Genomic DNA, 13297 nt, shown 5'->3' on the forward strand with positions numbered 1-13297 from the left:
GGATAAAAGTGATATTGTTTCTCCCTCAGTTTTGTTTTTGTTTTGTATTCCCAGTGCCCTGCCTAGTGGCTGGCACATAATAGGTGATTATTAAATGCTAGTTGAACTGAACTGGAAATTAACAATATATACATAGGTAAATATATAATCTATGCAAGTGAAATAGAAAATATTTTTTGGAATAGACTGACAAATGGAGAGGATCATGAAAGGAATATAGGAAGGATAGGAAGTAGCACTTGATCTGATCCTGCCTACATTTGTGTCTTCCTCAGATGTGAAAAACATGCCATTTCTATTTCCATCTAAATCACTGATATAACTATGGAACATCTAAAGACAAAGACTTCTAGCAGGCTGCTAGAAACATCCTACCTTTTCGACATCAACAAGTCTTAGTGTACAGCCATTCAGCCAGTTCCCCAGTCCATCTGTTTGTCTCCCAGCCCACATTTCTCCAACTAGTCCATGAGGATATCACTAGAGGTCTTGGCAAATGTTTTGTTGAAGTCCAGACACACTGTTGACAGCATTCCTCAATCTGGATAATCTCAGATTTCCAAAAGAAGGAATTAGATTAATTAGGCGTGATTTCTCTAAGAATGTGTTCTGGTTGGTATGGTCACCATTTTCTTTTAAGTACTCATAAACCAGCTATTATCAAGGATTTGTCAGTAATTAACCTCAAACTCTTCAGTCTTTAGTTTCTGGAATGAACCCTTCCCCCACCCTTCTTTTAGAAAAGTAGAAAATTTGCCACTGTGTGTCTTTGGGAGACTTCTTCCATTTTTTAAAGCTTTTGGAAGACCTATTTATAGCTGTTCAGTGATGGCACCTATATATTCTTTAAGTACCTTAACATTCTTTCAGATCCAGACATTTGGACTCATTTAAATTTTTGTAAGTTACTATCACTTCACTTTGGGATTAAAATTCTTTTTTCACTATGTTTTCTCTTCTTTCAGTCTCAATATAATTCTCATAGAGAAGATGGAGGCACAATATCAGTCTGAATAGTTCTGTTATTGTTAACATTATGCTATCTATTTCAAGCATTTGGACTAATTCTTCCTTGTTCCTCTTGTTCTAAACATGCCTACTGTAAAAGTGCCTTTTTGAGATCATCTTTAGTATTTTTTATTTTGGTAAACCTCAGCTTATTCTTAACATGGTATTTGAATCTATACCATTGTTCTCCTATCCTGATGTTAGTTCTCAGTCCTTTCTTCTGTCTTATTTATATCCACTTTTAAAATCAGAGATTATTGTGCAATCTCTTCCTTTTTTCCTTTATTTATACATCAACGTGGCCAAGGAAATCATCACCTAATGGCAAGGCTGGTAGTGAGCATGGGTGTTTTTAGTTAGACTCATCAGAATTTGATTTTTGAGATCCTTTCATTATTCTGGAGCCACTTTTATAATATAACCTCTGGATGTGGAATCATAGCCATATATTATCTTTTAAAAATCTGATTTCCTAAAATCTAGGGTATTTGTGAAAATATATCCAAGTTTCCATTCTTTGAATAATGGGACGTTTAGTATTTCAGAGTTACTTTTCTCTAAGATTCCCGTTATTTCCATATTACAAACCACTGTTTTTTTGGTTAGAGCAGCATTTACCTTCTTTGTTTCCTCTTTATTATTTATTTTTTCCCAAAGTACTTATATTTTTAATAATATCTTTATGTGGAAAAAGAATTTCACATTATGATCCTAAGAGGCAGGGGTAGGATAAGGATTGAGGAAGCTGGGCTGTGGACATCAGAACAATCAACAAACAAAAAAGCAAACAACATTAGGAAACACATGATAGAATGGGAGAAGATAGATTGGGGAAGGGATCTGTGAGAGTGCCCAACTAAAACACAGTTGGTTTGTAGAATATTACCCATGGGAAGGCAATGAATGTCCTGATTCCTTCATGATAACATAATGGGACAGACAGTGATGCATCCTACGTGGAAACCAGCAGGAAAATGGAGAAGAGAAAAACAGAATTAAGGGAAAATGGAAACAAACATGGAAAGAGCCACACACAGAGAAGGGGTTAATTGGCTGAAAAAAAGCAGACTCTTTCTGAGGGGTAACAGAGCTTGGGGGAGGCTGGGAAGGGGATGTTGAGGACCCTGTAACAATGAATTTCATAAATCCAGAGAATTCTCAAGAGAAAGACAATAATTCTTCCATGTTTCTGACTGACCCTGAAGATTTTGTCACACCCCCCCCCCCCCCACCCCCACCCTACTTTCCTTGGGGAAAAATAAAAATCAGAAAAATATTCCAGAAGGAAGAAGTCCAAAAGTAGCATCTAGATGTAAGTTTCAAAAAAGACCACCTTCTCATTTGCTGATTTAAGAAGAGCCCAATAATTGGGGCAATAGTCTTTGTAACAATTCCCAAAAGACTTTTTGAGTCACAGGATGGTGGATGCCTTTATTGCTACCTGGTTGGTGGTGGGGTTGGGGTGGGGTGAGCTAGGGGGGAGTGAATCTGCTCAGGTGGAACAGACAGTGCCTCTCAGTTGAATCCTCTTCCACTTACTCTGGACACCTGACTTCTGAAGGGCATGGGGAATTGGATGATATGGTCAGGAGTATGTGTGGTGAGAGTTTTGAGAGTTAAAATTATTAGTATTTAAAACCAAGAATTTTTTTCAGAAGCTCTGCTTTTGATAGGAGACTTTGAATGGAGGTCTAGGTCACTGATGTCCCTCAGCAGTATTATACCGTCCTCATGTTCCAATTTTATGATCTTTATTTTGAAAGCATGATCCATATTTGTCTTTTACAGGTCTATTAGTATACTCTCAGAACAATATCACTTCTATTTCCCTCTTCTTTTATCCCTCTCTAAATGTACTCCATTATGCCTTTTAGTTCTGGGCAGTTTTCTTATATCATTTCCTGCATTATTGTATCCATTCCCCCGCCTTGATTTGTTATGTTCTCTTTCAGTCTCCTTATGTTGGGAGTATAGGGTTTGATGGCCTGAATCCCTACTACTCATGCCCAAGACTGATGGAATGAATGGAAAGGCTTCTATTCCCCAAAGTTGGTTTTTGTTCATGCTGCTTTCTGTAGCTATCAGCGTGTTGCACTGGAGAGAGTAAGGAAGTAGAGCCAATTGCAGATGTTTTCTTGGATTGAATTTCAATCTTCATCTATTTATGCATGTGACATAAACATTTTTCTTGATAAACACATAATTTAAATTTTGAATTTGCTATTGCATGTCATTACAAAGTAGTGAATATATAAGAGTATATGAGTAGTGAATATATAAGAATATATATTATATGAGAAATGGCAATAAATGGATTAAAAAAACCCAAAAATACCAGAATTTGTACATCCCAATTCACGTTTTTCCTTTCAAACAGCTTCATTTTATGGAGCTCTCTATTTATTCCAGTGATATTGCTCATGGTCAAAGGCTTTTTGGAATTTCAGAGCCTTTCTTTTGAAAAAAACTACTTTCCTATCAATGCTTATGGAAAAGCTGTATCTCCTTTGACCAAATTTCTGGAAATATCAGAAAGTAGTTGAGAACTAATTCAGGTAAGTGGGACGGGTGATCAAGCTGCATGATATAACATTAGCTTTGTCTGTTTTTTGGTCACAAAGAACTCACATTAAAGGTAGTTCTTTCTGCTCTACATTGTAGGAATAAAAGGGCACAAAATAATATGTGTATATTTTATTCTCTCCAGCTAAAAGTATACATTTTATTGTTGACTCTGCCCTCAACCCTCTTTTCTTCTCTCCGTTTGCTTTTTTGGTGTTCTGATCAGTGCTCATGGATCCAACACTCACCCCTACACAGATTATGCATCTATCTATACATTCAGCCCTCATTTTTCTTCTGGGTTTTTGTCCTACATCTCCAGTTGCCAGCTAGACATCTCATCTAGACTTCCTATAGATATCTCAAACTCAACATGACCAAAGCTGAACTTATTATCTTTTCCCAAAATTCTTCCCTTCTTTCTAATTGTTATATTATTGTCAAGGGTGCCACTGTTCTTCTAGTTACCTAGCTTTGCAAACTAGGAGTTTTGCTCACCTCTTCACTCTCACTCACTTTGTGCATTCAACTAGTGGGGAGATGTTGTTGATTCTGCCTCTGCAACATCTTTTACATCTGTATCCTTCTGTCTACTATGGCAATAGTTGCCCTGTTGGTCTTCTTGCTTCTAGCCCCTCTCCTCTCCCATCCAAAATCCATACAGCTGCCAAATTGACAATCCTAAAGCACCCTATGACCATGGCTCTCCTATTCAAGAAGCTTCAGTAGCTCCCTATTGCCACGAGATTGTAGGATTATACATTTAGAGCTGGAAAGAACCTTTGAGGTCTCCATATTTTGCTCAAGAATTGGAAGAGAGGCTTTGTCAAATATTTTGCTAAAATCCAAGTTAATTATACCATTACCATGACCTATCAGTCTAGTAATGCTGTCAGAAAAAGGAATTAAGGTTAGTCTGTTTTGGCATATTTAAAAACAAACTATTTTTAAAATTGCTGTCTTCTGTCTATATCACAGTCATTTCAGGGGGGAAAACCCCATGTAACCCCTTTGTTCCCTTGAAACAAAGAAAAACAGTTAGTTAAAAAACATCCAGTAAAATAATTGGATATGATAATGCATATATTAACAGCAGACACATTCTGACTTAGCAGTACCCAACACTTTGCTTGAAAGAAGTTACATTAATTATCTGTTGTGGGAGATATTAACTGTTTTTAGACAATTCAATTTGTATTGTGGCAATCATGGTGTTTATTATTATTATTTTTCCAATTTTACTGTGCTTTTTCATCTAATGTAGATCTTCACATTTCTTCCAAATTCCTGATATTAATAATTTTTGATGTATAATCATATTAAATTATATTTTTATACCCCTTTTTTTTACTTATCTCCCAATTGATTGGGCATCCATTTAGTTTCTAGTTCATTGCTAATACAAAAAGCAGAAGTCATGTGGATCAACGAAAATGTTTCTCTATATTGTTGGTACCTTCTTTTCAATGATTACTATAAATGATTACTCACAGTAGCTCAGAAAGCAATTTGCCAATTCTTTACATATCCTAGGATTTAGTTCATTTGAGCCTTTTTGAATTCATAAGTAGTAGCTAGATATTACCATTAAGGAGATTCTGCTACCTTCTTATCTTGGGCAATGACTCCCTATTAGACATTTTAATTTTGTCCTTTCTAGTCTAAAGATCATTGTTCTTGACACAGAAAATAGAAGAATTGAACCGCTGTCAGATATCATTGTCAGGTATCATTCTCATCTCCTCTGAGCAGTGGTCCTGTCCCTTCTCTGAGATATCTCCTTTCTCGAATATAGCTTTCCTTGACATTCTTAGCTCATTTCTGAGTTTAGAACCCAGTATTTCAATAATTGTCATCTAGGTGGATAGAGTCCTGGGACTTAAGTCAGTTAGACTTATCTTCCTGAGTTCAAATATGGCCTCATACACTTAGAGTTGTATGACCCTGGGCAAGTCACTTAACCCTGTTTGCCTCAGTTTCCTCATTGGTAAAATGAACTAGAGAAGGAAATGGCAAACCACTTCAGTATCTTTGCTAAGAAATGGGGTCACAAAGAATTGGACATGACTGAACAATAACAACAATAACAAAATTTACTGGGTCATCCCATGTTTTTCTCTTTATCCTATTACTTGTTCTTGTTTCTATCTTCTATTCAGATACATATGTTTTTAAAATTTATTAGCTGGTGTGTGTGTGTGTGTGTTATGTGTGTGTGTGTGTGTGTGTGTATGTGTGTGTGTTTATGTATGTATGTATCACATTTTTTAGGTAGCTCCCTCTTTTCCTTCTCAGTTTAACTGTTTTCTTTTCATGTATACAGAATTTCATTCTTGAGAGTTTCCCTTTCCTCATGGGTTGATACCTCTTGGGGAATTTTAGGCCATGTGATCTTAGTTACCCTTTTCCTGAATCCTTTGAAGTCTGCTGTCCTGAAATCTAGGGTACATGTCAGACTAGTCCCAGCTTTCTTCTTCTCCAATAAATTTCTAAAATGAAGGAGTACCTTTCTGTTTCCTTTACTTCTACCCCTACTTATGGAACAATATTCCAGTATATTTAGACAATTTAAGAAGCAGATTAATTTAAAGTAGTATATCAAGGGAGCTTTAGAGTAAATAAAAGTCTAAAACCCATAGACATTATGTAAAAACTAGACTTATCACCAGCAAGGAATTTGAAGGCTATGGTTTGTGTTCTCAGGGTCATTTTTAATAAGATTCACCTCTTAGAAAAAAGAGACATTGAGACAGAAAAAAACAGATCACATTTAATTATGGCCCTACTGACTCATCAAGCAGTTGGATACAAAATACTCTATTGTTCATGCACCAGAGTTCAAGTATCTTCACTTTAATTTATGATAGTTAATGCTTCCACTGTAATTTGCATGTACCTCCCATATTGTAACAAAGCCCACTCTGAAAACATAAAAAAAGCTCACAAATATACATGCATTTGCTGCTTCTAATCCTTTAGATCATAAGCATCCTTAAATTGGGAAAATGGGAGAATTCTCAACAACTTTGAATGCAAATAGCCTACTACTTTATTTTTCTACCAGACATCAAGATGCATTCTAAAATTTGTCAGTTCTTTTTTTTTTTAGAAAAATGTAATTTTCTACACCCTTTAAACTTTTTGCATTTTAAAATGTCTTTTAGGGTGATGATGATGGATACTTGTGTATTCATGAAGATGAGGCTGTGCACATACACCCTTCTTATGTGATTGGACGAAGTCACCCTGTGTTAGATTCTTCGGTATGATCTAAAAATTTTGGGATAATATGCTCCATCTTTTCAACCCTGCTGGTAATTTGGCTATAATTGCATCATTTGACACTAGCCTCAAATCAGAATAGTTGGGAAGCAAAGTGCCTGTTAGAATATAGCTCTGGCCCTCATTCTCTCATCACAGTGATTCAGAAAGTCCTTTCAAAATTATAGTTTCTTCTACCATGCAAGTGGATTTTCTTTTTTAAGGAAAATGCCTATCACTTGATCCTTTGATCTCTGTCTTTGGGAGTCGACAACATGAACATTCATTTTTCAGATACATTATTTATTTATTAAAAAGTTTCAACTCAGGTGCCTCCTGTAATGTGAGGTTGACTCTGGGTTATCAAAAGCTGTGAAATTGTAATGTAAACTCTGGGAAATCCTATTAAACTTTGAAAAACTATGAATTTTGTCCCCTTGAAAGACTCTGCCTTCTGTCTAAGGACAAGGATAGATAAGTAGGAAGAAACTTATCACCAGTGGGTTGATGGCCACTGGATGATAAATTTTTTGACAATGGAGACTCATGAAACAGTGCAGAGATAACTACATATTCTTTTTGTTATACTATGACTGAATATGTGGTACTAATAATTTTATGATTTAAAATTGGCAACATTTGTGTCATATTTCTGAAATTAAAAAAAATTTGAAAAATATTTGAATTTGCCTCAGTTATCTGCTAATCCTTGTATTTGATCTTTGTTCAGTTTTTCTTCTATAGACTTGTATTTGATAACATATTTAATTGACAAGTAGATTCCCTTCTCCCTAACTTGTAGGAATGACCTTTGAGAAGAGGTCTTCTGGTAAGCAGAAGAGTTTTTGGTCAGTGAAAGTAAGCTTAGTGAGGAAAGAAACATGTACAATATAATAGGAGCATAGATTTAGACCTCATAAAAGCTTCCTAACAATTATAGCTGCAAAACTGTGGGATGGCCTGCTTCCCTCTACAGGGCATAGGGTAACTGGTTTTCTTCCTCACTATAGGACTTCAAGCAAAGACTGGATGTCCACTTAGTGATCAGTATGTTTCAGAGGGTTTTCTTGTTAAGCTACAGCCTGGAGTATATGGCCTATGAGAACCGACCTGTGATTCTGAGATGTGGTGGATAGTGGGAAAAAGCTCCAAACAAATGCCCTTTTTGTTTCCCAGGACCATTAGTACCATAGATTGCCAACCAACTGATTAACAAGCATTTATTAAGCACTTACTATGTGCCAGGCCAAATGTGGATGCAAAGACAAACATGAAACAGTTCCTGATGTCAAGGACCTTATGTTCTTTTGGGGGAAATAACATATACATATATAAGAACATGTAAAATACATACAAAATCCGCTTAATGTGAAAGATATTTTTCACAGTCATTTGACAACCAAATAAACTTGGATAGAGCAGTAAATATTCCTAATGAACTGGAACCAGTTATCAGTTAAGTTTTGCCCACTAGGGAACTTATTCAGCAGGTTATTTTTTGAGTGTACAGATTGGACACTGATGGCCTGAAGGAATTAATGAAGCTTTCACAGACTCTTAAGTGGTGTGCTCATTAGGTCCTGGGAGAACCTGGTGCAAGGTAAAATAATAGCATGTTTGCCAAATGGGAGGCCAGACACTAGTGATGACACTAGGAGGAAAATACCCTTTGCAGTCTTTAGTGAGGAAGTGGAAACACAATAACCAAACCAAACAAATACACATACACACACCAATTACAGAGAGGAAATTCAACAAACTCTGCCATTTGGACCAGATGACCTTTAAGACGCCATCTCGTTCTGGAATTCTGTGCTGATTATTAATTTTAATCACACCCTTATTTTTGGCAGTCATTTGAAAATGTTGAAAAAAACCATTGTGTGTGCTGTGTATGTGTTTTCTTGCAGGCTACCCTTGAAGCTATGGCATGGAGGCTGGCTGATGGAGTTATTCAGTGTTCTTTCAGAAGAAATATTAGTCTTCCTGGTTCAAAGAGATTTGATCTGGACCAGAAGTATTACATATTTCTAGCAAATGGAGCCACTAATGATGGTAGACATTTTCATATAAAGTATCTTTACTTAATCTTTGGAGGGTTATTAAATGTGGGCATGCCTACAGATGATTTGTTAGCATGAATAATAGAGTTTTGTAAATTTTAAAGAGGTTATGTTGAGTAGAACTGGAGCTTTTTTTTTTTGCTTTTTGGTGAGGCAATTGGGGTTAAGTGACTCGCCCAGGGTCACATAACTAGTTAAGTGTCAAGTGTCTGAGGCCACATTTGAACTCAGGTCCTCTTGACTCCAAGGCTGGAGCTCTATGCACTGTGCCACCTAGCTGCCCCCAGAACTGGGGTTCTTAAGTTGGTCTCTGAACTTATTTGTTTAAAATTTTGATAACTCTATTTAGATATAATTGGTTTCCTTTGTTATCTTCTCTATTTTATGTATTTTAAAACATTACTCTAAGAAGGGGTTCATAGACTTCACCAGACTCTTACAGGGCTCTCTGACACAAAAGATATTAAGAACTCCTGGAGTAGAAGGTGAGTTCCTTCCAATAGAATGTAAGCTTCTTGAGGGTAGGAACTATTTTTCATTTTCTCTTTGTATCCCCAGAATTTAGCACCTTGTTCAAACTAGGTATTTAATAAATGTTTTTAAAAATTGAGAATTGAGGAATTACAGGAAGTTTTAATGTAGTATATGGTGACTGACATGAGATAATTAGGTATATAATTGTTTGAATATTTTTACCTGCAGGTATATTGAGAAACATTCATTCATCATGTAAATTAGTATTTAAAAAAACCTGTACAATGAAGTTACTTAATGGCTATCCAAAATAAAGATTAGAGACACTGTATTATTTTATTAGGCAAATGGCCCAGGGAGCTTTATCATGTTTTTTTCTCTTTCTCCACAATCTTGATTTTTTTAAAATGGAAGGATCCATCTGTAACACAAAGAATAACAAATGCATGATAAAGTCAAATGATGAAGTTTCCCAAGTGAAATGTAAATAAAATAAAAGACTCCCAGGAGGAAATACTAAAACAGGGTGTAAGAACTGCTATCTAACTCACACATTACCTTTCTTAGGAGAAAGGTCAGATTTACCATAACACAAAGCCAGAAGGGATAATTAACATGACAAAACAAGAATTCAAAAAAGTCTAGACCAGGGGCTCTTGACTAGGGGTTTATGGACCCACAAAAGATTCATGGATAGACTCCTGGCTGTTTGTGAACTTGGCTGGAAAAAAAAAATCTTCATTTCAGTGTAGTTGATTTCCTTTGTAATCCTATTTTATTTTATGTATAAATATATTTTAAATATATTTTAAAATGTTATTCTGAGAAAGTCTATTGGCTTTACTAGACTGCCAAAGGGGCCTATGACACAAAAATGGTTAAAAGCTCCTGTTACTGGCAAACTGAAATGCTAGGCTCAATCTAATAGAATGAACCATAATAGGGATTTAATTAATTTTTCAACAATTTTTAATGGTCTGTCTGAGGCTGGAAGAGGAATGGCTATCAACAGGCCAGGTTCTAGTACTTAATAGCATGAGAGTTTTTAACCTATTCTGTTTTTCCAACTTGGGCCAGTTTGCCCGCTAGGTCCCTGTGAGGGTATATCTCATTTATATGTGTATACATACATATGTGTATACATATAAACATACATTTTTATATCTATATCTATTTATATATCTATCACATACACACAGCTGAGGCAATTGGGGTTAGTGACTTACCCAGGGTCACACAGCTAGTAAGTGTCATGTGTCTGAGGACGCATTTGAACTCAGGTCCTCTTGACTCCAGGGCTGGTGCTCTATCCACTGTGCCACCTAGCTGCCCCCAGAGAGTATATCATATTGATGCTGGACTTAGTAGGCCCCGAATTGGTTTAGCACTTAAAGCTCAGAACTACCAAACTCACTTGATCCACCAGCCTCAACCTCCCCAGGTGTGCACCCCACACTCAGTCAGTAAACTTGTATTAAGCAGCTAGAGGGTACAGAACACTGTGCTAGGCACTGGGGTAAGATGCAAAATTTAAATAAGACAGGACCTAGCTAACCTCAGGAAATTTTCATCCTAATAGGGGCTTAACCCAAGCATAGTAAATGCGTGAGAGAATTGCAAAATGAAGTGCTCTGTGAGGTATGAGTGGGAAGGTCATTACTAAACTGAGGGATAGATTTGGAAAAAAAAATAGAATACAGAAACAGAAAGAACTTTTAGGAGATTATCTCACCAGAGCGGGTAACTGTGGGTACAGGTAATGAGACCTGGGTGGTGCCAGTGGTAATAGAGAGGGGGCAGTATGTGCAGGAAAGTTATCAGGGGGGGAAGCAGTAGCAGTAAGCTTTGGCCATGAGAGGTGAGGGACAGGGAAGAGCTAGAGAGAACACCGTTTGTGAGCCTGGGAAAGTTGGGTGAATGGCGGTACCACAAACAAACAGTGAAGTTAGATGGAGGAGTAGAGTGGAAGTGGAGAAGTCCCGAAGGCAGCTACAGGCATGGTCTTGGAAAGCCAGATTTGAGAGTGATATTAACTGAGGAGATAGCTTAAGTTATGGGGATCAAATCACTAAGACTACTGCGGGAAACTAAGTGATGTAAAGAGAAATCAGTAAAAAATTTAAAACAAAGGCTGGAAGTCAAGAATTTAGTTGTAGGATAAATGTCAAATCTTATGTTAGATTTTAAAAAAAAGTTTTAAAAATACAACCTAGGGGAAATGTGGCTAGACAGCAGTTTGTCTGAAAAAGATTTGAAGGATTTAGTGGAAGCTCTATGTGAGTGTATGATAGGGTAGCCAAAAAATCTAATGCAATTTTAGAGTATATTCAGAGATGCATAGTGTTCAGGACTAGGGAGTTGGTAGTTGTGATATACTCTGCTCTGGTCGGACAATATCAAGAGTTTGTTCTGGGGACTTGATTTTAGAAAGAACATTGATCAGCTGGAGAGTGTCCAGTAGAAGGCATCCAGATGGATGCCTAAAGATGGTGCCACATGAAGATATCCCATTTGAAAGAAACTGGGAATGTTTAACTGGGACAAAAGAAGACATACGAAGGAATGGGACATAATTGCTGTTTTCAAGTGTTTGAAGGGCTGTTCCCTAGAAAAGGGATTAGACGTGTTCTGTTTTGCTCCAAAGGGCAGAACTAGGAGAAGTGGGCAGAAATTCCAAGTAAAGAGATTTTTGCTCCATGTAAAGAAAAATTTTGTAATGCCTATAACTTTTCAAAAGTAGAAGGTCTGAAAAAAAAGTAGAAGGGCTGTCTTAAGTGGTAGTGAGTTCTTATTTAGAACAAGCCTTTAAACAAAAGCTATATGATCACTTGTTGAATATTTGGTTGAGGGGATTCTTATTTAGGTATAGGGCAGACTAGCTGGTCCTTGAGCTCCTTTTCAAGTCAGAAATCTTGTCATTCTCTTTTTCTGTGAATTGATTTACTTGACCAAAGTGGGAAGAACTAATATGTAACAAGGAGGTAAATTTAGGGTCAACAGTAGGAAAATTTTTCTAAGTGTTCAGAAGGAGAATGTCACTTAGAAAGGGACCCATACCTGTCACTGAAGGCATGCAGGTGAAAATTGGATAACTTGCTTGCTGGGAATGTAATAGAGGGAAATCTCACTTGAGTTATGGATTGGATTAGTTGATCTGAAACCTCTTCTAATTCTGAGATACTATAAAGATGTAGGTGTGTTGCTGCTTTTCTCCTCTGCCTTATCTGACATTGTCAATTTCTGGGTGAATAAATACCTTTCATTTTAACATAGGTTTATGTTTTTCACAGAGCACTTTCACATATAATATTTCATTTAATGAATTATTTTTCTTATATGTTCAACTCAGCAAATACTTGTTTAATGTCTCCTATGAGTGAGGCACTGTGCTGCAGCCTGAGAATATAAGAGAAAAACAAAATAACCCCTGATCTCTGGGAGTTTACGAAGGAAAAGAAAGAATAGATGACATTAATGTAATATTTTATATTACATTTGATCGTTATAACAACCTCATGAGATAAGAATTATAGGCGTTTTTAAGATACTGCCTATAATGGTATTGATGCAATATAGTGTAGTTAATAGTGAGCCAGACACAAAGCCAAGAAGAACTGGGTTCAAGGTCTTCTAACATGTCCTGGCTGGGTGTGTGATTCTAGGCAAGCGACTTAACCTTTTAGTCCTCTAGGCAACTCTTTAAGACCATCAGATACGGAAGTGTCAACCTGCATTGGTAGAGGGAATTCTCTCATCTTGACATGTCTAATCTTTATACTTATCTTGTCCTCCTTTGTAGATTAAGGAACTGAAGCTCAGAGAAATTAAGTAATCTGCTTATAGTCATATAACTAGTAAATGTTGGAGGCCAGATTCAAACTCAGATCTCTTGTTATTCCAAGACCAGTGTTCTACTTATGTCTCTAGCA

At 36.6% G+C, this 13297-nt stretch overlaps 1 protein-coding gene across 4 annotated transcripts in view; it reads left to right on the plus strand.

The window, feature by feature from the left end:
• LOC110217341 (ferric-chelate reductase 1-like) overlaps positions 1–13297 on the plus strand; it is a 115684-nt gene that overhangs the window by 81007 nt on the left and 21380 nt on the right. For all 4 annotated transcript variants that reach the window (XM_020999712.2, XM_020999694.2, XM_020999705.2 and 1 more), the window contains 2 exons: positions 6735–6833; positions 8742–8886. In XM_020999712.2, coding sequence (XP_020855371.1) covers positions 6735–6833; positions 8742–8886 — 244 coding nt within the window. The remainder of the gene's footprint in view (positions 1–6734; positions 6834–8741; positions 8887–13297) is intronic.

This window comes from Phascolarctos cinereus, unplaced genomic scaffold, assembly GCF_003287225.1.
Source record: "Phascolarctos cinereus isolate Bilbo 61053 unplaced genomic scaffold, phaCin_HiC Scaffold_5;HRSCAF=322, whole genome shotgun sequence".
Taxonomy (NCBI): Eukaryota; Metazoa; Chordata; class Mammalia; order Diprotodontia; family Phascolarctidae; genus Phascolarctos; species Phascolarctos cinereus.